Here is a 21,942-nt window from a genome sequence, read left to right on the forward strand (position 1 = left end):
TAAAAATCCATAACCTAAATCTAAGCATTGATATCTTACTACATTAAGGGAGAAATAACTTGTTTGATCTTTCCCTCTCTCTCTCTCCCTCTTCAAGATTGTTTTATGTCTCTTAATGAATGAAAATTTTCTATTTTATTATTCCAAAAGTGTATGTTAAGTACCTACTATGGGTGTATCATGACATAAGATGTTAATGGGGATTTTTAAAAGAAATGCAAGATATTTTACCACAAATTCTAGATGGAGAGAAAAGGCATAAACACACAAGAAATTCAATGACCAAATGATTGATGCAGATATTAAGTGTTACATTAGATTTTTTTTCTAATTCTTTACAGGTTGTCTAACAAAGAGAATGGAAGAGGCTGTCCTACTCAATCAAACTTCCTTAGTGACATATTTCTGGCTTAGAGGTTTATCTGTAAATCAGAAGGCACAGATAGCTATGTTTTCCATGTTCCTCATTTTTTATGTCCTGACACTTATTGGGAACATTCTCATTGTCATAACTATTATCTATGACCACCGACTCCATACCCCCATGTATTTCTTCCTCAGCAACCTGTCCTTTATTGATGTCTGCCACTCCACTGTCACTGTCCCCAAGATGCTGAGAGACACCTGGTCAGAGGAAAAGCTCATCTCTTTTGATGCCTGTGTGACCCAGATGTTCTTCTTGCACCTCTTTGCCTGCACAGAGATCTTCCTCCTCACTGTCATGGCCTATGATCGGTATGTGGCCATTTGTAAACCCCTGCAGTACATGATAGTGATGAACTGGAAGGTATGCGTGCTGCTGGCTGTGGCCCTCTGGACAGGAGGGACCATCCACTCCATAGCCCTCACCTCCCTCACCATCAAGCTGCCCTACTGTGGTCCTGATGAGATTGACAACTTCTTCTGTGACGTACCTCAGGTGATCAAGCTGGCCTGCACTGACACCCACGTCATTGAGATCCTCATAGTCTCCAACAGTGGACTGATCTCCGTGGTCTGTTTTGTGGTCCTGGTGGTGTCCTACGCAGTCATCCTGGTGAGTCTGAGGCAGCAGATCTCCAAGGGCAGGCGGAAGGCCCTGTCCACCTGTGCAGCCCATCTCACCGTAGTTACACTGTTCCTGGGACACTGCATCTTCATCTATTCCCGCCCATCCACCAGCCTCCCAGAGGACAAGGTGGTATCTGTGTTTTTCACTGCAGTCACCCCCCTGCTGAACCCCATTATCTATACCCTTAGGAATGAAGAAATGAAGAGTGCCTTCAACAAGTTAGTGGGGAGAAAGGAGAGGAGAGAAGAAAAATGAAAATGTCTACGTCCTTAGGATATGTGGTGCTCCAAATTAAAGAAATGCCTTGCAAAGAATAAGTTGCATACCATATTTATCAAACTGTGAGACTTATAAAATTATCCTTGGTCCAATATCCGAGAGTCGTAGCAATCACTATGGTTATTAATATCTTCTCTGTGCTGGAAATTATTCTAGGCACTGTGCATTTACTTAATTCTCACAACTTTGAAAGGTAGATATTATTATGCTTGTTTGTACATGAAGAAATTAAAGCTTGAAGAGAGCAAATAACACGCCCAAACTCACTCAGCTAGAAAACAATGAAGGCAGCATGTGAACCCAAGTGTATCAACTTAAACTCAAGCTGTTATCACAACATATACTGCCTCTTTCTGCTTTTCTGTTGGAGGGATAACCAAGGTCTAAACAAACCTTGGGATCTCTGGGCAGCCCTTGCCTGCATCATTCACCCAGATGCTCATATAAACAGCTTAGCAAACACTAGTGAAGCAGACGAAGTGAGTTTCCACATGACTTTGGTGACAGAGAAAGAAGACTTTGAACAGGTGAAGTTACTGGCACTCTCAAGTATCCAGGCAAAATCTGCCATCAGAGCAATGAAATGGGGATATCTTATTATTCATTCATTTGACAAATATTTACTGAGCACTTATTACGTGCCAGATACTAGGTTTATAGCCATAAATAAGACATACATATAGTCTTTCCTTCATGGAGTTTAGGGTCTAGTGAAAATAGAAAACAAAAACATGAACAAACAAATTTTAACTACAGACTGTGAAAAATGCTATAAAACAGCAGGGTGCTGTCAGAGAGTATGGAAGAGACTTGCTTTAAATTAAGTGGTCAAGGATGGCCTCTCTGAGGAAGTTACATTTAAGATTAAAAGGAGCCAACCATGAGAAAAGAGAGGTGATGGACATTCTAGGTAGGGGAAACAGCCGGTGCAAAGATCTGTGCTGGGAAAGACCTTGGCTTATTCAAGGAAGTGAATGATCAGTGTGATTACAGCTTAGACTATAAGGCAGAGAGTGGCAAGAGAGTGATGTCAGAGAGCTAAAAAGAATCTTTCCAGTACAATAAGAAGCCACCAGAATGATTTAAGCACAGATGTGGCATGAAATAATTTATGTTTTAATAAAATTATTTTAATATTATGTAGAGAATTCACTCAACTAAGCAATAGCATCCAATATTGTTCTTAGAGTAATATTGGATGACTATTAAGTATTTAGTAATAAATACTTAGAAAACAACTTGGTAGAAAACACCAAGTTCGATAAACCATGGTCTGTAAACCAACATCTTAAATCTCACTGTGGTGGCACATACTGTAGCAGAATGGAATGTGGTGAGTGAACTGGGATATGAAGAGGATATCCCAGATAATGGCATCTCATATTCATGTTTACAAAAGAGCATGACACATTGGCAATCATCCATTCATTCTCACTCCCTCACTGAGAAAGGCATGCTTAAATGCAGCTGGGATTTCCTAGGTGCTCAGTGAGTGTACGGTCAATAAACCTGTGAGCCACAAGGCCTACATCATGATTTTCAGGAGGAAAATTTTTACTTGCTAGGAAATGTGTTAGGGAGGATATTCAGTTAATACAAGGCATTTCAGTTATAGAGAGGCATGATTTTAAAGGCATTCTGTAGGGCTTTCTGGATATCAAAAGTTAACTTTCAACAGAAAAATCTAATAATTAATAGAGTAGTTTCTTTCCCAAAGATAACTCCCTGGAAGGTATAAAATGATATTTATTTGAACTTATTAGTGCAATAATTAAGCTGAATTTAAGAATTATAAAATTTATGTAAAATAAGTGCCCTTTTATTATAGGCAATGACAGGCAATAAGGAGAAATATCTAAATATCTTTCCAATGAGCTCAAATAGAACTGCTTGTGCAGGAATCAGCCATACAGAGGAACACGTGCAAAACTGTCATATTGTCAGTCAACAACACGATGCTTCAAGGTAGTCGTTAAGATTGTAGCTGGTAAAACTATAATGGAACAATGATGTGATGTTTGCTTATTTTTTTCATAGTAGCAAGCAAAATTTCTGACACTACCCATTTTTAGTCACACTAATCTTTACAACTCTCTGGGGAGGTAAAAATAAAACATTTAGGCTCTGTTTTACAGAAACAAAACTTTTCAGACTCAGAGACAAGATAAAGATGTATGTAATTACTAAATAAATAGTCTTAAAGAACAAAAATAAAAGATATTGACGCATGGCTCTGTAGTTTACTTACTTTAACAAGAAAGAGGAATAGTTATTTATTAATATAGAAATTTGCTAAGCAACTTTGTATTCAACAATTGAATTCTTCAGGTTACAACCATGTTCTACACAGTAAAGTAATGAATAGTGCCATAATACAAATAAACAAATAAGAGAGTGGGAATTTATTTCTGCATAAAAGATAATAATGAGTGTGAATACCTATGCACATAAAAGTCCAGAAACTAGAGGCATAATTAGATCATTTTTCTAAGTTTTAACATGTACATAGTAGTGATATCTGGACTTCATTTCATTCTTCAACTCTTACTATGACTCAAGTTTTATATGAGAATTGTAGGGGGCTGACCATATTCTACCCTTGTTTGTCAACTTGAAGCAATGATGTTTAGATATTTTCATGAACACCTCCCAGTTTAATTAATAGACTGCTTCTGATTCTTTGTTCTTTTGATTACTAAAAGGTAATCATGTATTAGCCTTTAGTTAGAGTTAGTGGGTCACTCACTCTGTATTGTGTATGTCTGTAATGTGTGGATGGCCATGTTGTCTGCTCTCCAGCTCTCCAGAATACTCAAGTATTATTTCTATAAGTTGATAGACCATCTGGAAAGTAGTGACAAAGACCCCAATCAATTATAAATTTTTTTCAGAATAAGGAAGGACACATATTTATACTTAATATTTTTATTATTAACCATATTTCATTTCATTCCATTAGCTCCATTAAAGTTGATATTGTATGGTAGCTCTCTGACCAGCTACAGGATCTTCATTTACAGCTAATCCTACTGATTTCAGTCACAGAATATCATCATCATTACCTAAGAAATTTGTCATGGATCCTTCTTTATATGGACTTGCCCATTCCACAATAAACTGATATACTTCAGCCCAATGAGTGATAGTAGTTAATGATTAGCTGAGAGGGGCGAGTGCCTTGAACTCAGGAGTTTTGAGACCAGCCTGGCCAACGTGGTAAAACCCCATATCTACTAAAAATACAAAAATTAGCCAGGCGTGGTGGCATGCACCTATACTCCCAGCTATGCAGGAGGCTGAGGCAGGAGAATCACTTAAACTTGGAGATGGAGGTTGCAGTAAGCTGAGATGACGCTACTGCACTCCAGCCTGGGCAACAGATTAATTAGAAAAAAAAAAAAAAAACACTCGGCATTTTCTACCTTTTTAATTTTTACTATTCTGGTGGATGTATGGTTTTGTTTTGTTTTAACTTTTTATTTTGACAATAATTTCAGACTTAGAGGAAGTTGCAGGAATAGTACAAAAAATTCCTGTCTCAAAAAAAAAGTACAAAATAGATCTAGATGTGAGAGAATTACATTCAAAAGCAACAAAAGTTTAATTCAATACAAATAAGTAAAGGCTTATTTATACACTTGAAAATGTATTGGAAAGCAACAGTGAAACTACTATAATGTATAAAACACCGGAGTGATGTACAGCTTCCCAGAGGCAATATCCCACAGAGCAGTATAAATCAAGGGTCGATTCTCACTCTGCCTGCTCCTGAAACTGAGACTGAACTGGGTTCCCCAAATTGTATTCCTTTACTGATGAAATTAAAAGTTGTCTTTAAATTTTCCTGGGTTATTTTTCCTTATACCTTCCACTATGATCTTTTGCTTTATTTAAATAATAGTTAATAAGTTTTTATCTTTAATGAACAGAATAAGTTCTTATCTTTAATGAGCAGAAATCTGACCTGCTCCATGCCATTTTACCTAATTTACCAAGTTTTATAAGTTGATTTTGACACTTTACTTTTGCTCTTTCATTAAGGATGTGGCTGCAATTATGTCTGCAATCCCAATGCCCATTATATATATGATTTCGTGAAAAAAACTTGTCTCTGCCTGAGCTGCTTCATGGCACTTTTTACCTCCTCATTCCTCAAGGTGTAAATGAAGGGATTCAGCAAAGGGGTGACCACTGTGTAGAAGACAGACACCACCTTGTCAATGGAGAAGCTGGTGTCTGGCCGAGTATAGATGAAGATACATGGCCCAAAGAAGAGGGCAACCACCATGAAGTGGGCCGAGCAAGTAGACAGGGCTTTCCAGCGCCCTTCAGCTGAGTGTTTTCGAAGAGAAACCAGGATGACCGTATAGGAGGTGACCATGGCCAAGAAACAGGCGAGGGAGATGGTTCCACTATTGGACACAATCAGTATTCCTGTGAGGTATGTATCTGTGCAGGCCAGCTTGATAACAAGAGGCACATCACAGAAGTAGCTGTCAATAATGTTGGGGCCACAGTAAGGTAGACGAATAGTCAAGAAGGTCTGCCCTAGTCAGTGAACGGTACCCCCCAACCAGAGAGCAAAGACAAGCTGTACACAGACTCTCATGTTCGTCACATTGGGGTAGTGGAGTGGAGTGCAGATAGCCACGTAACGATCATACGCCATAATGATCAGCAGAAAGATCTCAGCACAGGCAAAGAGATGTAGGAAGAAGAGCTGTGTGATGCAGTTGTCAAAGGAAATGGTCTTTCTCTCTAAAAGCAAACCCTCCAACATCTTAGGCACAGTGACAGATGAATGGCAGATGTCAATAAAGGACAGATTGCTCAGGAAGAAATACATGGGGGTATGGAGACTTGGAGTAAAGACTGTGGCAATGATGATGAGAATGTTCCCCGAAAGCGTTAGCACATAGATGGCTGAGAATGCCATGAAAAACAGCATCTCCAGCACCCAGTTATCAGTGAGTCCCAAGAAGACAAATTCAGTCACTCTTGTTTGGTTTAGAGTGTCCATTCAATGAGCTTAGGGGGAGAAAAATGAAAGCTAATTTAGTTTTATTATTATAGAAATAGAACTAACTGAAATGACTTTGTATTTTTATCTGAATTGCTACTTTATCATCAGAGCATATAACTTATAAAATCAATTTAATAGTTGTTACAGTATACCCACTACTTACCAGGAGCCATGCCAGGCACTTCTATTTAAACACAACCACCTCATGGCACAGGAATCAATTGTTTCTGCCTTGCAGATGAGATCAGTGACCCTTTACAAGAATAAATAAATGCCCAAAACCCTTACCCATTAGTTATTGGGCTCTTTTCACTTCAAACTAAATCACTGATAACATTAAGCTAATATTCCAATACAACTCCCAACTAAATAATTTGACTCTTCCTATCAAATTAAATATACATTCAAAGCCTGCAACATTCTGCTGCACATTTTCACTTTTTCAATGTCAGTGTCCTTTTATTTTCCCTATTAATTCTTCTCTCCAGCCAAGCAAGTCACTGTCCTCCAGGCATCCTACCTCCACCTACTTACTTTCCAAAATCCTTGTCTTTACTTTTTCTTTTCCCTCTGCTCAGAAAACATACACTCTATTCAGGTATACTCTCCTCACCTCATTATTGACTATTAATATACAAACAACTCCATTAAAAAATGGGCAAAGGACATGAACAGACACTTCTCAAAAGAAGACATTTATGTGGCCAAACATGAAAAAAACAGCTCAACATCACTGATCATTAGAGAAATGCAAATCGAAACCACAATGAGATACCATTGGTTATCATGAAAAAGTCAAAAAACAACAGAAGAACAGATGTTGGTGAGGTTGTGGAGGAAAAGGGACACTTTTACACTGTTGATGGGACTATAAATTAGTTCAACCATTGTGGAAGACAGTGTGGCAATTCCTCAAAGATCTAGAACCAGAAATACCATTTGACCCAGCAATCCAATTACTGGGTATATACCCAAAGGAAAATAAATCATTCAATTATAAAGACACATGTACATGTATGTTCATTGCAGCACTGTTTACAACAACAAAGTCATGGAATCAGCCTAAATGCCCGTCAATGATAGAATGAATAAAGAACATGTGGTACATAACACCATGGAATATTATGCAGCCATAAAAAGGAACAAGATCATGTCCTTTGCAGGGACATGGATAGACTTGGAAGCCATTATCTTCAGCAGACTAATGCAGGAACAGAAAAGCAAACACCACATGTTCCCATTTATAACAGGGAGCTGAATAATGAGAACACATGGACCAACTCTACACCTGTGGAGGTCTGGGCTTAATACCTGATGATCTGTGCTGTAAACCACCATGCCACACGTTTACCTATGAAACAAAACTGCACATCCTGTACACGTATCCATGAACTTAAAAGCTGAAAAAAAAAATACTATTCATCCTTCACTTCGTCTTTGACTATTTCAAAGAACACTACCTTTAAGAAAACTTTCCTGACCCAATCAAAGCCTATCTATTCCCTTTCAGGCTTCTTTTATGGTCCTTGACCTGTAAAATAAAGTAAAATATGATGTTCATTTTTGCCCTCCAGTAAATCAAAAAAAATTTTTTTTTTGAAATGGAGTGTCGCTCTGTCACACAGGCTGGAGTGCAGTGGCATGATCTCGGCTCACTGCAAGCTCCGCCTTCCGGGTTCACACCATTCTCCTGCCTCATCCTCCTAAGTAGCAGGGACTACAGGCGCCTGCCACCACGCCCGGCTAATTTTTTGGTATTTTTAGTGGAGACGGGGTTTCACCGTGTTAGCCAGGATGGTCTCAATCTCCTGACCTCGTGATCCACCCGCCTCAGCATCCCAAAGTGCCGGGATTACAGGTGTGAGGCAACCCACCTGGTCTAAAATTTTTTTAAGAGTAGTAACCACACAAAGGACTTATCCTTTGCAGTACTTAGTAGGTGCCTTGTACACAATGGGTATGCAAAAAATTTTTTTTACTTGAACTGAACCTAACTTATTAGGCAGCCTGAAAAAGAACTCAAGCCTTCCTTCACAATGGAGCTAAGAAAATACTTAAGAAACTTACTTCTTTAAATTCTGTAATATGATATTATTGTATAAATACTAAAGTTATATTACCCTAACTTTTTATACTGATGGCTGGCCAAAAACTATAACAGTTGAGAAATAATTATCACAAACCACAAAAATAATTTATATTCTTGATCCGATTATTTCACTTGTAAGCATTCAAACTATGAAAAAAGCTAACTGCAAGGAAATATTAACTATAGTGTTATTTAAAATAACATGAGGTTTACATTAGGGGTTTACATTAGGAACAGTAGATCATAGAGTTTACATTAGGAACAATGTCATGGGGCTTACATTAGGAACAATAGTGACAAAGGCCTACCAACATGAAAAAAATATTAAAACATAATGAGTGAAAATGAGATAAAGCATGTTAAACTTTCTCAATAATTTAAAATATAAAATGCCAGCCAGGCGTGGTGGCTCATGCCTGTAATCCTAGCACTTTGGGAGGCCAAGGCAAGTGGATCATGAGATCAGGAGTTCAAGACCAGCCTGACAATATGGTGAAACCCCATCTCTACTAAAAATACAAAAATTAGCCAGGTGTGGTAGCACAGGCCTGTAATCCCAGCTACTCAGTAGGCTCAGGCAGAAGAATCGCTTGAACTGAACCAGGGAGGCAGAGGTTGCAGTGAGCTAAGATCACGCCACTGCACTCCAGCCTGGGTGACAGAGTGAGACTCCATCTGAAAATAATACTAATAATAATAAAATATATAGTGCCATATAAATTATCAAAAAAACAAATCGTAGACTTGAAGAAAATATTGTAACATAGATAATCAAAAAAGAATACTCTTCTTATTCAAAGATCTCTTACAACTTGGTAAGACAAATGACTCAGTTAAAAATGAGCAAAATATATACTTGTCACAGAAAAAGAAGTGAGAATGACAAATGAGTATGAATAAAAATATGCTCAATTAGTAATAGATTAAAAAGAAAATCAAATACTTTTCTCATTCATCAGATTAACAAAGATATAAGGAACGGAGTACTCTTAACACTGCTACTAGAAGTACGTATTATTGAGATCTTTTTGGAAAATAATCTAGCAGTGTCAATTAAAATTTTAAATGCTCGTACCTCTGAACCCAAGAACTTTACTTACAGGACTGTATTTCATAGAAATAAAGACACCAGTAACTAAAGAACTAAAGATACATGTTTAAAGACTTTTTAGTAGAGTAGCATACTGGAAACAAACTGAATATTTCTCAATAGAGGACTAGATAATCAAATTTTAGTACAGCCACAATATGGAATACTATGAGCTGTTAATAATAATAATAATGACTTGGATCTATATGTATAACCTAAGGCAGTGGTTCTCAATGTGACTGCACATTAGAACCACTTAAGGAAGTTTTATAAATTTTGATACCCAGGCCTCATGCCAAACAATCAATTCGGAATTTCTGAGAATTGGACCCATCAGCACTATTAATTCTTCTTGGAGATTCCAATGTGCAGCCAGGATTACAAACTACTAATTCATGGAATGTCAATAACATATTGTTAAGCAAAAGAATCTATTATGAGTATATTATGAACCTTGAAGGAAAGGAAGGGAGTGAGGAAGGGAGGGACAAAGGAATGAATGAACAAAGGAAGAAAAAGATTTGTGTGTGTATGCATACATATTTATGCATATATGTATGTGTATATGCTTCAACATATTAATATCTATGCATATTCAAACATTTATACATATTCATGAATTATGTTTGTATATATTTATTCCTGGAAGGACACAAGATAGATGTTGAAGAACACACATCAATTTTAACATTAGTTACCTCTAGAAGTATGGAATTGAAGGAAATTATAGGATTTTATTAATTTTTTACATTATAATTCATGATTGTTTAAGTTTGTATAATAAGCATGGGTTACTTTGTTTTAAAACAAAGTATTAAAAGCATGCATAGGGAAAAGCAAGTGAGAAGAATACCCATAGCTTGTTCTTATCCTACTGCCGTTATCTTTAATTTGTTCCAATTGTATTGTAAACATATAATTTTATATTCTATTTTTCACTCAGTATTATATCATAAGTGTATAACCAAATGACATTTCATCACATATATGTATTCGAATGTGTGTACCCAGTACATCCTTTGTGGCCATTTATGATGTTTCTAATTTCTGACTATTAAAAATAATGGCACAATCTGTTCTCAACATTACAGTGAGAAATCCTATTAAAACATAGGTCAAGCCGGGTGCAGTGACACCTGCCTGTAGTCCCGAATAGCCAGGTGTGGTAGCGCAGGCCTGTAATCCCAAAGCGATAAATCCGAGGTGGAGGACTTATCGCTTAAGTCCAGAAGTTCAAGATCTGCCTAGGCAGCACAGCAAGATGCCATCTTTAAAAAAAAAAAAAAAAAGATCAGATTAAATCATTTCATTCATTCAAAGACTTTCAATGGCTCCCTGTTCACACATTATAAGTGAAGTCTTTCCATTGGCCTGCAAAGCCCTCAATGACACAACTTCCCATTTCCTCTCTGACCTTGTCTCCTACCACTCTTCCTTTCAGCTCCAATCATGTTGTCCTCCTTGGTATTCCTCAAATACTCAAAGCACAGTCCCACTCTGGGGCCATTGCACTGGCTGCTTCCTCTGTTTGGAATCTCTTCCCCCAGATATCCCATAATTCTGGGGTCCCCAACACCTGGGCCACAGATGGGTACTAGGCTGCACAGCAGGAGGTGAGCGCTTCAACATCACCGCCTGAGCTCTGCCTCCTGTCAGTCCCTGGTGCCAAAAAGGTTGGGGACCACTGGCATAATTAACTCCCTCACCCCCTTGATGTCTTTGCTCAAACATCACCTTCTCAACAAGGTCTATGCTGATGAACATATATAAAACTAAAACTTACCAGAATTCCAGCACTCGTGATCGCCTTTATCCTGATCTACCTTTTTTATTTTTTGAAAGCACTGATCACCTTCTAACATACGATATAACTCACCTATTTAGTCTGTTGTTTATTATTTTCTTTCTCCTGCTGCTAGAATATAAGTTCCAAAAGGACAGGGATCTTTGTTTTGCTCGATGAGTCATCCAAATTATCTAGGAAAGTATGTAGACATAGTAGTTGCTCAATAAATATTTGTGAGTGATTATAACTTCTCTAATATATTATTCTGTTAGGAATAGATTACTATAAATGAGTTTGCTAGCTTAAAGATTATACTTCAAAATATATTATTATCAAATTGCTTCCCAAAATGTTTGCAAGATTAAGTAATTCACTCATGGTCACTCAGCAACTGGCTAAAATGGAATTTGAATTTTTCAGAGCCTACGTTCTTTACCATGTGCCATGCTGCTTTGGTTCAATAGATTGAACTAAAAGAAAAAAACACAAAGTGGGCTTTAAGTAGCAATAAGATCCAACTATGCACTCCCTGAAGGAAGGGAAATATCTCATTCATTTTTCTATCCACAGAGCAAAGTAACTGGCATAAAGGAAGAACTCACTGAATACTTATTGAATTAATTTCTTTAATATTTTAAAAGTAGAACAAAGCAATCTTCCTGCCTCAGCCTCCCAGCACTTTGGAAGGCTGAGGCAGGAGGATTGCTTGAGGCCAGGAGTTCATGACCAGCCTGGGCAACATAGTGACACTCCATCTCTACAAAAATTTTAAAATTAGCTGAGTGTGGTGGCACATGTTTATAGTCCTAGCTACTCTAGAGGTTAAGGCAAGAGAAACATTTAAGCCCAGGAGTTTGAGGCTGCAGTGAGCTATGATCATGCCGCAGAATGCCAGCCTGGGCAACAGATCAAGACCCTGTCTAAAAATAAAATATATAAATTTTTTAAAGATATTTTTAAAGTAACACTACAAGTAAGAATTATGAAAAATCCAAAAATTTGGGGAGAAGTTGATCTATACATCAAAATAATTACCCATTTTAAGGCAATCAGCAGAAATCTTATCTACAAAGGGGCAATTGAACTAAAAGCAGCAGAATCCCCACTAGACATCAGTATTGTGCATTGTGTACTGTGTATTATCAGAATTCTTCATTTAAAAAAATGAAGGTCAGTGAAATCTGTCTCTTTCTGCTCTTTGACTACCTTTTTTTACCTTTCTTCCAAGAGCTCTAGTGTTCCCACAGCAGCTCCACAATGTAGACAGCAACAACTTTCCCCTTTTTGAAATCACATCTCTGAAGAGTATAGTGACTTTCCAGAGATCAGTGACCTCTACTCCCTGACCCCAGTTTCAGCCTACTCATCTTTACTTTTCATCAATGACACCTCCAACCCAATCTTTCTCTGCCTCTTCTCTCGGTTTCTACCTGATCTCTCTTTTAGCACTAAAGGCTTAATCCTTGGCAAGGACACACTTAGAGAAGTGTTACTTAGAGAAGGCTCATTTTGCCAAGAGGAACGTGATTTTCTATCACGGTAGACCATTATCGTGTTAGCCTCAAGTGGATTTGTAAAATCCAGAGCTCCCAAGGTCTTGCTTAGATGGATCTGACATAAGAGAACTGCCTATATTGATTGAATGCCAGGGCATAAACTCTAAAGAAGAGACAAGACAGAAGTTCATAGGAACACGCTCTAACCTTCAACAGGTTCATCTCCCTAATAAAACGGGATGCAGGTAAACTTCAGAGGTGTTTTGTGGCTTTCCCAGCTGCTGCATGGCAAGATTGGAATTCTGTCCCAGTTCTCCTGTCCCTAGCCCTTTCTATTATTCAGTAGTTGGCTGCAGAGAGCTGAGTCGGATTAACTCCTAAATCTCTTTCAGCATATTAAATTTAGTTTAGTTTTTAAAGATTTGATTCTTCACCGTATATGAGGAGACCATCTACTCAGTTGTCAACTAAAACTGGGAAAGAAATCTCTGAAAAAAAAAAAAAACTGCTGTGAAAGTTTTAGAGCTGAAGGTTGTTTAGGGTAAGAACAAAATGATGTCCTTGCTTCTGCATACGTAGAAAGCACTTAGAGGCTGGGCGCAGTGGCTTATGCCTGTAATCCCAGCACTTTGCGAGGCCGAGGGGGCGGATCACCTGAGATCGGGAGTCTGACATCAGCCTGGCCAACATGGAGAAACCCTGTCTCTACTAAAAGCACAAAATTAGCTGGGCGTGGTGGCGCATGCCTGCAATCCCAGCTACTTGGGAGGCTGAGGCAGAAAAATCGCTTGAACCCGGGAGGTAAGGGTTGCAATGAGCTGAGATTGTGCCACCATTGCACTCCAGCCTGGGCAACAAGAGCAAAATTCCGTTAAAAAAAAAAAAAAAGAAGAAAATTAGGAAGAGAGAGAGAGAAAAGAGAGAGAGAGAGAGAGAGAAAGAAAGAAAGAGAGAGAGAAAGAAAGAAAGAAAGAAAAGAAAGAAAGAAAGAAAAAAGAAAGAAAGAAAGAAAGAAGAAAGAAAGAAAGAAAGAAAGAAAGAAAGAAAGAAAGAAAGAAAGAAAGAAAGAAAGAAAGAAAGAAAGAAAGAAAGAAAGAGAAAGAAAGAAAGAATTTAACATCACAAATGCATACATTACAATGATGTAGTCATGGTGAGTTATGTCCCAAAGAGTGACCCTGGGTAGGAAATCCCAGAGGAGCAGAGCTACCATGGCTCAACTGTAGTCCTCCAAATCTTCTCCAGAACAGCCCAAAACTAATCCGTATGCTGACTTTCAGAGCACAGGTTTGCTGCATAAGGACTTCCTCGCTCTTACAAACAAAGACCGGATGGCCATCTGCCAGTAAAAAAGACTTCATCTTTTCAACATTCAACATTCATCCTATCATCATGTGTGAGTGTCTGCTATATTCCAGGCACTATGCTAGGTATTCAAATCCAAAAAGCAAACAGACGTGATGGTCTTGATCCCTTACAACCTCAAGGCTCCATAACCTATGGAGTGTTCAATAACTAGGAAAAAGAAATCAGTGCTGTGGCAAAATCTAAAGGTGACAAGTCATAACCCCAGGCATCTTGAGGAATCCTGGAGGGTGTCCATATGTGTGTTTTGTCTGTGTGTGTCTGTGTGTGTAGGTGCCTTCATAGACAGCAACATGTTAATAAAGTATTCTGATTCCTTAGACAGAAAAGAGGTTAAAACAACTCTCATAAATTAAAAGGCCTCCTATTAAACTTCTAAACACACACTTAAGTGACATATCAGACAAGTGGCTGAGACAGAGTCTTGCTCAGTACCACGTACATGTGAGCGTACACGTGCAGACCCACAAAAAGCATGACAAGCAACACAAGTAGTGGTAAAACTTACCAGTTTTCTCCAGTTGTGCAGGGATGCTTTAGCTAATTGTTATAATGTTACTCTAATGTTATTTCATTCACTTTTCTCATAATTATTTCTAGAAATGAAACAGAAAAAGCAAAACACTAAAAAACATGAAATAAAATACACTCTGATTTGGATATTAGTAACTGGCTTCCTGCTTGAACAGTTTCACCTTTCTAAATTGTGTGTGTGTGTGTGAGAGAGAGAGAGAGAGTCTCACTCTGTCACCTAGGCTGGAGCACAGTGGCGTGATCACAGCTCATTGCAGCCTCAACTTTGTGGGCTTACGCGATTCTCCCATCTCAACCTCCCAAGTTGCTGGGACTACAGGCACACACCAATCATGCCCAGCTAATTTTTTTGTTGTTGTTGTTTTTTGTTCATTGGGTTTTTTTTTTTTTTTTTGGTTGTTTGTTTTGTTGTGTTTCTTGTTTTTGGTTTTTGGTTTGTTTATTTTTTTGTTTGTTGTAGAGGTGGGGATTTCACTGTGTTGCTCTGGTTGGTCTCAAATTTCTGGGCTCAGGTGATTTTCTTGCCTCAGCCTCCCAAAGTGCTGAGTTTACAGTCATGAGCCATCACACCGAGCAGTTTCACCTTTTTGATATTGGTCCCTGGATTTTTTTAATCCTTTTTCTTCAATGCAAATTTTGCATTTTTTCTTTTCAATACTTTGACTTCTGTCAGGCCAACTAAGACAGAACTCAGTCTACTTGCCATTACCACTTTAATCAGTAACTACCATGAGCACCATTAGAACTGCATTTTAAGACATCCAAAAATCTGTTACTCAAAGGTCATACATTCATTCAACAAATTTTCTTATAGAAAGAAAGTATTGGCCGGGCGCGGTGGCTCAAGCCTGTAATCCCAGCACTTTGAGAGGCCGAGACGGGTGGATCACGAGGTCAGGAGATCGAGACCATCCTGGCTAACACGGTGAAACCCCGTCTCTACTAAAAAATACAAAAAACTAGCCGGGCGCGGTGGTGGGCGCCTGTAGTCCCAGCTACTCGGGAGGCTGAGGCAGGAGAATGGCGTGAACCCGGGAGGCGGAGCTTGCAGTGAGCAGAGATCCGGCCACTGCACTCCAGCCTGGGCGACAGAGCGAGACTCCGTCTCAAAAAAAAAAAAAAAAAGAAAGAAAGTATTCATTTTTAGTTCATATTAGTAGAAATCATACTTTTAGGGGATATAACCTGATACTAACATTAAGCTTAATTCTATTAAGAAAATTTTTTTAACTTTTTTTAGGGACAGAGTCTTGCTCTGTCACCTAGGCTGTAATACGGTGGTGCAATCATAGTTCCCGGTAGCTTCAAACTCCTGGACTCAAGCAATCCTCCCACTTCAGCATTCCCAGTGGCTGGGACTACAAGCATGTGCCGCCATACCTGGCTAGTTATTTTGGTTTTTGAATTTTTTTGGAGACAAGATCTCACTATGTTTCCCAGGTTGGTCTCAAGCTCTTGGTGTCAAGCTATCCTCCCACCTCAGACTCCTAAGTAGCCAGGATTATAAGCTCAAGCCACTGTGCCCAGTAAGAAAATATAAAAATTTTTAAGGGGTCTGTGTCAAATCAAAGCCAGTTCGTCTTAGGTTCTATTCTTGTGCATCAGAACTAATAAATATTGTCAAATGAAAGCATATTTTGTGAGTCTATATATATATACTTGGATTCTGCTTCTTTTTGCTCCTTTAGCCAACTCATATATTACTCTGTGTATACTTGGGCAAGTCTCTTAACTTTATTTTCATTATGGAATACAGGTAATAATTGTATCCCTTTAATTACTGTAATAGTTCATTGTATGTGTCAGCTTGGTTAGGCCACGGTACCCAGTTGTTTGGTCAAACAATGATCTAGCTGTTACTTTGAAGGTATTTTTCAGATGTGATTAATATTTGAATCGGTAGACTTCAAGTAAAGCAAATTGCCCTCCATCAGTAGAAGGCCTTAAGAAAAATGACTGAGGTCCCAAGAAGAAGAAAGAATTCTATTTCCAGACTGCCTTTGGATTCAAGACTGCAACAGTAACTCTTGCTGGAATTTCCAGCCTGCAGTCCTGCCATGCATACTTTAAACCTTCCAAACCCACAATCCACAGTCTCCTAATAAATCAAGCTCTCTCTCTCTGTCTCTGTCTGTCTGTCTCTCTCTCTCTCTCTCTCTCTCTCATTATATATATAATGTATACACACACAGTTGACTCTTGAATAACTGTGTGAGTCCACTTATACGCAGATTTTTTTTCAACCAAATGCAGATTGAAAATGCAGCACTCGCAGGATGCAAAACCCATGCATATTGAGGATCAACTTAGTTTATGCCAGTTCTGCAGCGATGACTGCAGATTTGGCTATTGGTGGGGGCATCCCGGAAACCAATCCTCCCATATATAACAAAGGACTAATTTATATATGTGTGTGTGTGCATGTGTGTGTGTGTGTGCATGCATGCATGTGTGTGTGTGTGTGTAAAACCTTTGGTTCTGCTTCTCTGGAGAACTCTGACTAATATAATGACCTTCTTTGCAATGATCATCAAGATCAGACTGTGGTGAAGTTTAGGAATACATAAGAAGACCACTGTATATTCATCAGTCTCAGGAGATAAGCTTTTCTTAATAAGCCTGTTATCCCCTCTCTCCCCACCTCAGCACCCACCTTAAATAAGTAACAATAATCATGATCACATTATAAAGGTGAGGCAGCAAGAGGATAGCAAAACTTAGTGTCATGAAATCAAATCAACCAACCCAGGAGCTCTATTAAGCCTAGGCTCTCTTCTAAAATCCAGAGCAATATTCTTCAATGTATAATCAGTAACATGTGTTTATATATAAAAACTACATATCTTATTTGTTTAAAATAAATGTTCTCAATATATATCCCACACTTACCATCTACTCTGTGTCTCCTCTAATGATTCCATTCTCCTCTGATATCCTATTATAGAAGCCTAGGATGTAAAATCATGAAACTCAAAATTCTGCACAGGGTAAATTTTAGGCTTGCAAGCTTTGGAATTTTTATCTATCTGACATAGGATTTTGAAGTGATCATCACATGACATAATCGAACTTGCCATCAATGAATACTCAGAGGTATTATTAAAACTTTTCCATTCCGATGCATTTCCTGTTATTAGTCTCATTCATTTAGCCATTTAATAAGTGGACAACAAATCCAGCAGCCTTCAAATATGGAAGAGTTCCAAACCTTTGGCAATTAGCATGACATCAGTTTGTATAGCCACTGTAATAACCACTGCCATACACACCAGGGATTCAAAGTCCGTGAACAAGTGAAACCTCACCCATGAATGCTAAGTAAATTGGTACCAATCAATGGGTACTCAGGATGCCTGATATACAGCCTAGAACTAACTTAGCTTCTAGAAGTATCTTACTAAACACTTCCTAATTTGCCTCTTCTACTGCTTGGGCAGATGTTCAAAGCAATATATATAAATCTATATTCTCCACACTTTACAGATTGTCTGGGTAAGGTAATCTTTATAAGTAAGGCAAAAATATCAAAGTGTTTTATAATTAGTTTTTTAATCACTTTTTAAATATTTTGATTATGTAAAGCAAAAATTTATTGTGAAATTTATAACATGTAGAAGTAAAATATATTAAAGTAATAAGAAAAAGCCTGAGAGGAGAAAAACAGAAGTTTGAAAATTTCTTATATCATACAGGAAATGATATAATATCATTTGAAGTTATTATTACTATACTGCATTAAAGATGCATAATCTAAATTCTGGAGATACAGCTAACATAAAAGTAGTATAACTAATAAGATTATAGTGAAGATGAAATAAAATTAAAATACTAAAATAAAACCCAAAAACAAACAAAAAAACTCTAAAGGACAGAAAATGAACACGGAACAAATGGGGAAAATAGAAGACAAATCACAAAATGGTAGATTTAAACCCAACCATATCAATAACTACATTCGAATTTTTTAAAAAGGAAAAATAATATACCACCCTAACATTTATAAAAAAAGTTCTGGACAGGATGTTACAGAAACCTCCAACCTGGAACCACCAATAGGCATAAATAACAAAAGCTCCAAGGAAAGCCATTCCTTCTAGCCAAAGGACAAGGAAAAATGCCATGGCCTAACAACAGGAAATCTTTCTAGCAGTACCCTTCCTGCTTCAGCTAAACACCAACAAATAAACCACACTCCCAGGTCTCAGTCAGTGAGCAGGGAAGTTGATCTTCCACCCCACCTTCCTTCCCAATAGAAGCCAACTGCGCATTCTGGTTTCCCACTTGGTAGTGTCAGCAGGCCAAATAGGGAGCTGATCTTCCATTCCCCAGATGGCAGAAGCATGTGGTGCTCCAGTCTCCCAGCAAGATAGTGTCAGTGGGGTCCAACAATGAGCTGAGCCTCCATCTCTACCTGGCAACAATGAGGTAGAATGAGGTGCTGTAAGGTGAGACAGTCAACACTCAGCTTCCTCCACCCCAGTGTCAGCAATGCCCAGTGAGGAGCTGAACCTCCACACCTATCCAGTGGCCATGTAACTGAACAAGACAATGGAAAGCAGGGCTACCTGGGGTTCCCGTTCCCACCTCCTTGTCAACAAGGCCCAGTGGTGAGCTAAGCCTCCACTCCTGCCATACCAACCAGGCAGGAGGTATGTCTAGTTGGCCCTCTCCTTTCCCAAGTCCAGCTGGCCCAGCAGAAAGCTGATCATCTCCATTCAGAGGCGATAAGGCAATGTGATTTAACGGTCCCCTTTTTGCTGGGATGGTGCCAGTGGCACCCAGCTGGAAACTGAACATATACATCCACCAAACTTTGCACAACACCTCAACAGGAGAACTACCTGCTAAAAAGAAGATTAAATAGGATCCAGAGTTTCCTAATAAAAAACCCATAATGTCCAGACTGCAATCAAAAATTACTTCTCATTCCAAGAATTAGGAAATCAGAACATGAATGAGAAAAGACAATCAACTGATATCAACACCAAGATGAATTAGATGCTCAAATTATTGGAAAAGGACTTTAAAATAGCTCTCACAAAAATGCTTCAGTGAGGCCAGGTATGGTGGCTCATGCCTATAATCCCATCACTTTGTTAGGTTGAAGTACGAGGATCACTTGAGCCCAGGAGTTCAAGACCAGCCTGGGCAACATAGTGAGATCTTATCTCTACAAAAAGTTAAAAATTAGCTGGGCATGATGGTGAGTGCCTATAGTTCCAACTACTTGGGAGGCTGAGGCAGGAAGATTTCTTAAGCCCAGGAATTTGAGGCAGCAGTTGAGTCCAGAGAACTGAAAAATACAATAACTGAAATTAAAAAGTTCTCTGGATAGATTCAATACAAAGGGGAGATGCCAGAGAACAGAATCTGTAAACTTTAAACAGATCAATAGAATTTACCCAGTTTGAAAAACAGGGCGAAGGTAGACTGAAAGAAAAATGAGTAGAGTTTCAGAGACCTATGAGATAATAACAAGAGATCTAAGTTCATATCACTGGAGCTTTAGAATAAGAGGAAAGCGGTGGAACTGAAAAAGAAATAATACCTGAAAACTCCCCAAATTTGGCAAAACTATAGTGGCAGAGATAATTGACTATAATCATGAGGATATAGAGTTGCTACTACGTAATGGGGATAGAGAGAAATACAGGTAGAACTCAGAGATTTATTGGAACATGTCTTGGTGTTTCCATGCTTGGTGATAGCAGTAAAGAGGTAATTGCATCAACCAAGGTCTGAAAAGGGTACAGTAACCAGGGGCTTGGGCCTTTCAGGGATGAAGGTCTGAGTCACCAAAGAGCAAGAAACTGAGACCAGCAGGAATGCTGAATGAGGGAGCCTAGAATGAGTGACAGAAGAGGGAGACAATAGATAACAGTGATGGTCTTGGGACGAACTGCAGCAGCGACTCTACTTATCTGACTAACTCTCCTGTTTGAGGGTTTTTTGTTTTGTTTTTTTTTTTTTAAAGAAACTGTAATCAGCCATCACCTTGAGGAATCAATGACAGTACAAAGCAAATATAATGTTGGGTAAGAGTGTATCAAAGCAGTGGAAGAGTTGACTGATTACCCTCCTCTGCATAACCCATTAACATTTTTCATGTGTTAGCATACTGGCCCAACTTTCAACTGTCAGCACCTCTGTGCCTGAGGGGATCTTTCTGGCAACTGGAGCTCTCTTTGTCCAAGTACATAGTAAACCCTGAATACTAGAAAATTAATATCCCTGGTAATTTATAAAATTAATATCCTTCAACCAATGGCTGACAGGAGTTGGTAAATGGAAGCCAGTCAACAAGATGACATCAATGATCTCCATCATCTCTGGTGTTCAGATCTGTGCAATCCCCTTCTGCACTGTATAAAGGTGCATCTGGGTAACCAACAGAATACAGCAGAAGTGGCCAGAATCGCCCTGTGGATCTCAGGAGGAAGGTTGAGTCGGAGGGTGGTTTGTGCTTGCTGAGACAGGACCTCAGGGATGATGGCAGAGGGAAGTAATCACAGCATCAATTTGCTGGCTGCAGAGACTGCAAGTTTAGAACAATAGCTGCAAGAATGGGGAAAAGTGATGTTGATGGTGGATAAAGTCTTATTATGGGAAAGAGCTTGGTTTTCACCTGCCATCATGGACTTGGTTTCTTTGGTGTTTCAATTATCTACTATCTAGATCCATCTGTTCTGTCTGCTGTTTCCTCTTTTGTTATGTTTTGGTGCTTGGCTGACTACCTTGTTTCTATTCTAGCACCTAACATTTTTGGCTCCAATAAATGCACCAGCGATCAACAGCAAAGATTCCATGAAATTTGCAGCAGTCTACTAAAAACTCGATGCAGAGCTATGGACTGGTGGAAACAAATCTTCACACCGAGGGAAGAAAAGCCTGAAATGTGTTTCATGGCCATGATCATTTATCTTGCTGCAGTTGTTCGGATGGGACAGCAAGTCCACAACCTGCTTCTCATCTACCTGATAGTGACTTTCTTACTGTTGCTTCCTCAACTAAACCAACACGGAATCCTTTCAAACCACACTGGAAAGGCCAAAGGGAGATAAACAAGCTTCTCAAACAAAAAGAAAAGAAAAATGAATAATTCATCACTTTATTCAATGTGATTAATGGCATATACATTGTCCCTAGGAACAGTTTCTACTATACTATCTAGATACTAAAATGTTGAAGAAGTAGCTCTTTGTTCTCCCTCATTCTGCCCTTAATTATTC

At 38.7% G+C, this 21,942-nt stretch overlaps 3 protein-coding genes across 3 annotated transcripts; 2 read left to right on the forward strand and 1 right to left on the reverse strand.

Annotated features, from left to right (window-relative positions):
- The first annotated feature begins 358 nt into the window (after window positions 1-358).
- Window positions 359-1,382, forward strand: LOC126958293 (olfactory receptor 4E1). The gene has a single exon (XM_050796558.1). The coding sequence runs from the start codon at window positions 359-361 to the stop codon at window positions 1,304-1,306; it is 948 nt and encodes a 315-aa protein (XP_050652515.1). The 3' UTR covers window positions 1,307-1,382.
- Window positions 1,383-4,939: 3,557 nt separating this feature from the next.
- Window positions 4,940-7,576, reverse strand: LOC126958295 (olfactory receptor 4E2). The gene is given in 1 exon segment (XM_050796560.1): window positions 4,940-7,576. A coding segment is annotated over 1 exon segment (942 nt). The 5' UTR covers window positions 6,351-7,576; the 3' UTR covers window positions 4,940-5,408.
- Window positions 7,577-21,315: 13,739 nt separating this feature from the next.
- On the forward strand, window positions 21,316-21,774 carry LOC126958332 (ADP-ribosylation factor-like protein 6-interacting protein 1). The gene has a single exon (XM_050796619.1). It carries the CDS (start codon window positions 21,316-21,318, stop codon window positions 21,772-21,774), a length of 459 nt encoding a protein of 152 aa, XP_050652576.1.
- Window positions 21,775-21,942: the final 168 nt, after the last annotated feature.

The sequence above is a fragment of the Macaca thibetana genome, chromosome 7 (assembly GCF_024542745.1).
Source record: "Macaca thibetana thibetana isolate TM-01 chromosome 7, ASM2454274v1, whole genome shotgun sequence".
Lineage (NCBI taxonomy): Eukaryota > Metazoa > Chordata > Mammalia > Primates > Cercopithecidae > Macaca > Macaca thibetana.

Excerpts from the sequence above, each read along its gene's own strand:
- LOC126958293 (XM_050796558.1), top strand. The coding sequence starts at position 359 with ATGGAAGAGGCTGTCCTACTCAATCAAACTTCCTTAGTGACATATTTC.
- LOC126958332 (XM_050796619.1), top strand. The coding sequence starts at position 21,316 with ATGGGAAAGAGCTTGGTTTTCACCTGCCATCATGGACTTGGTTTCTTT.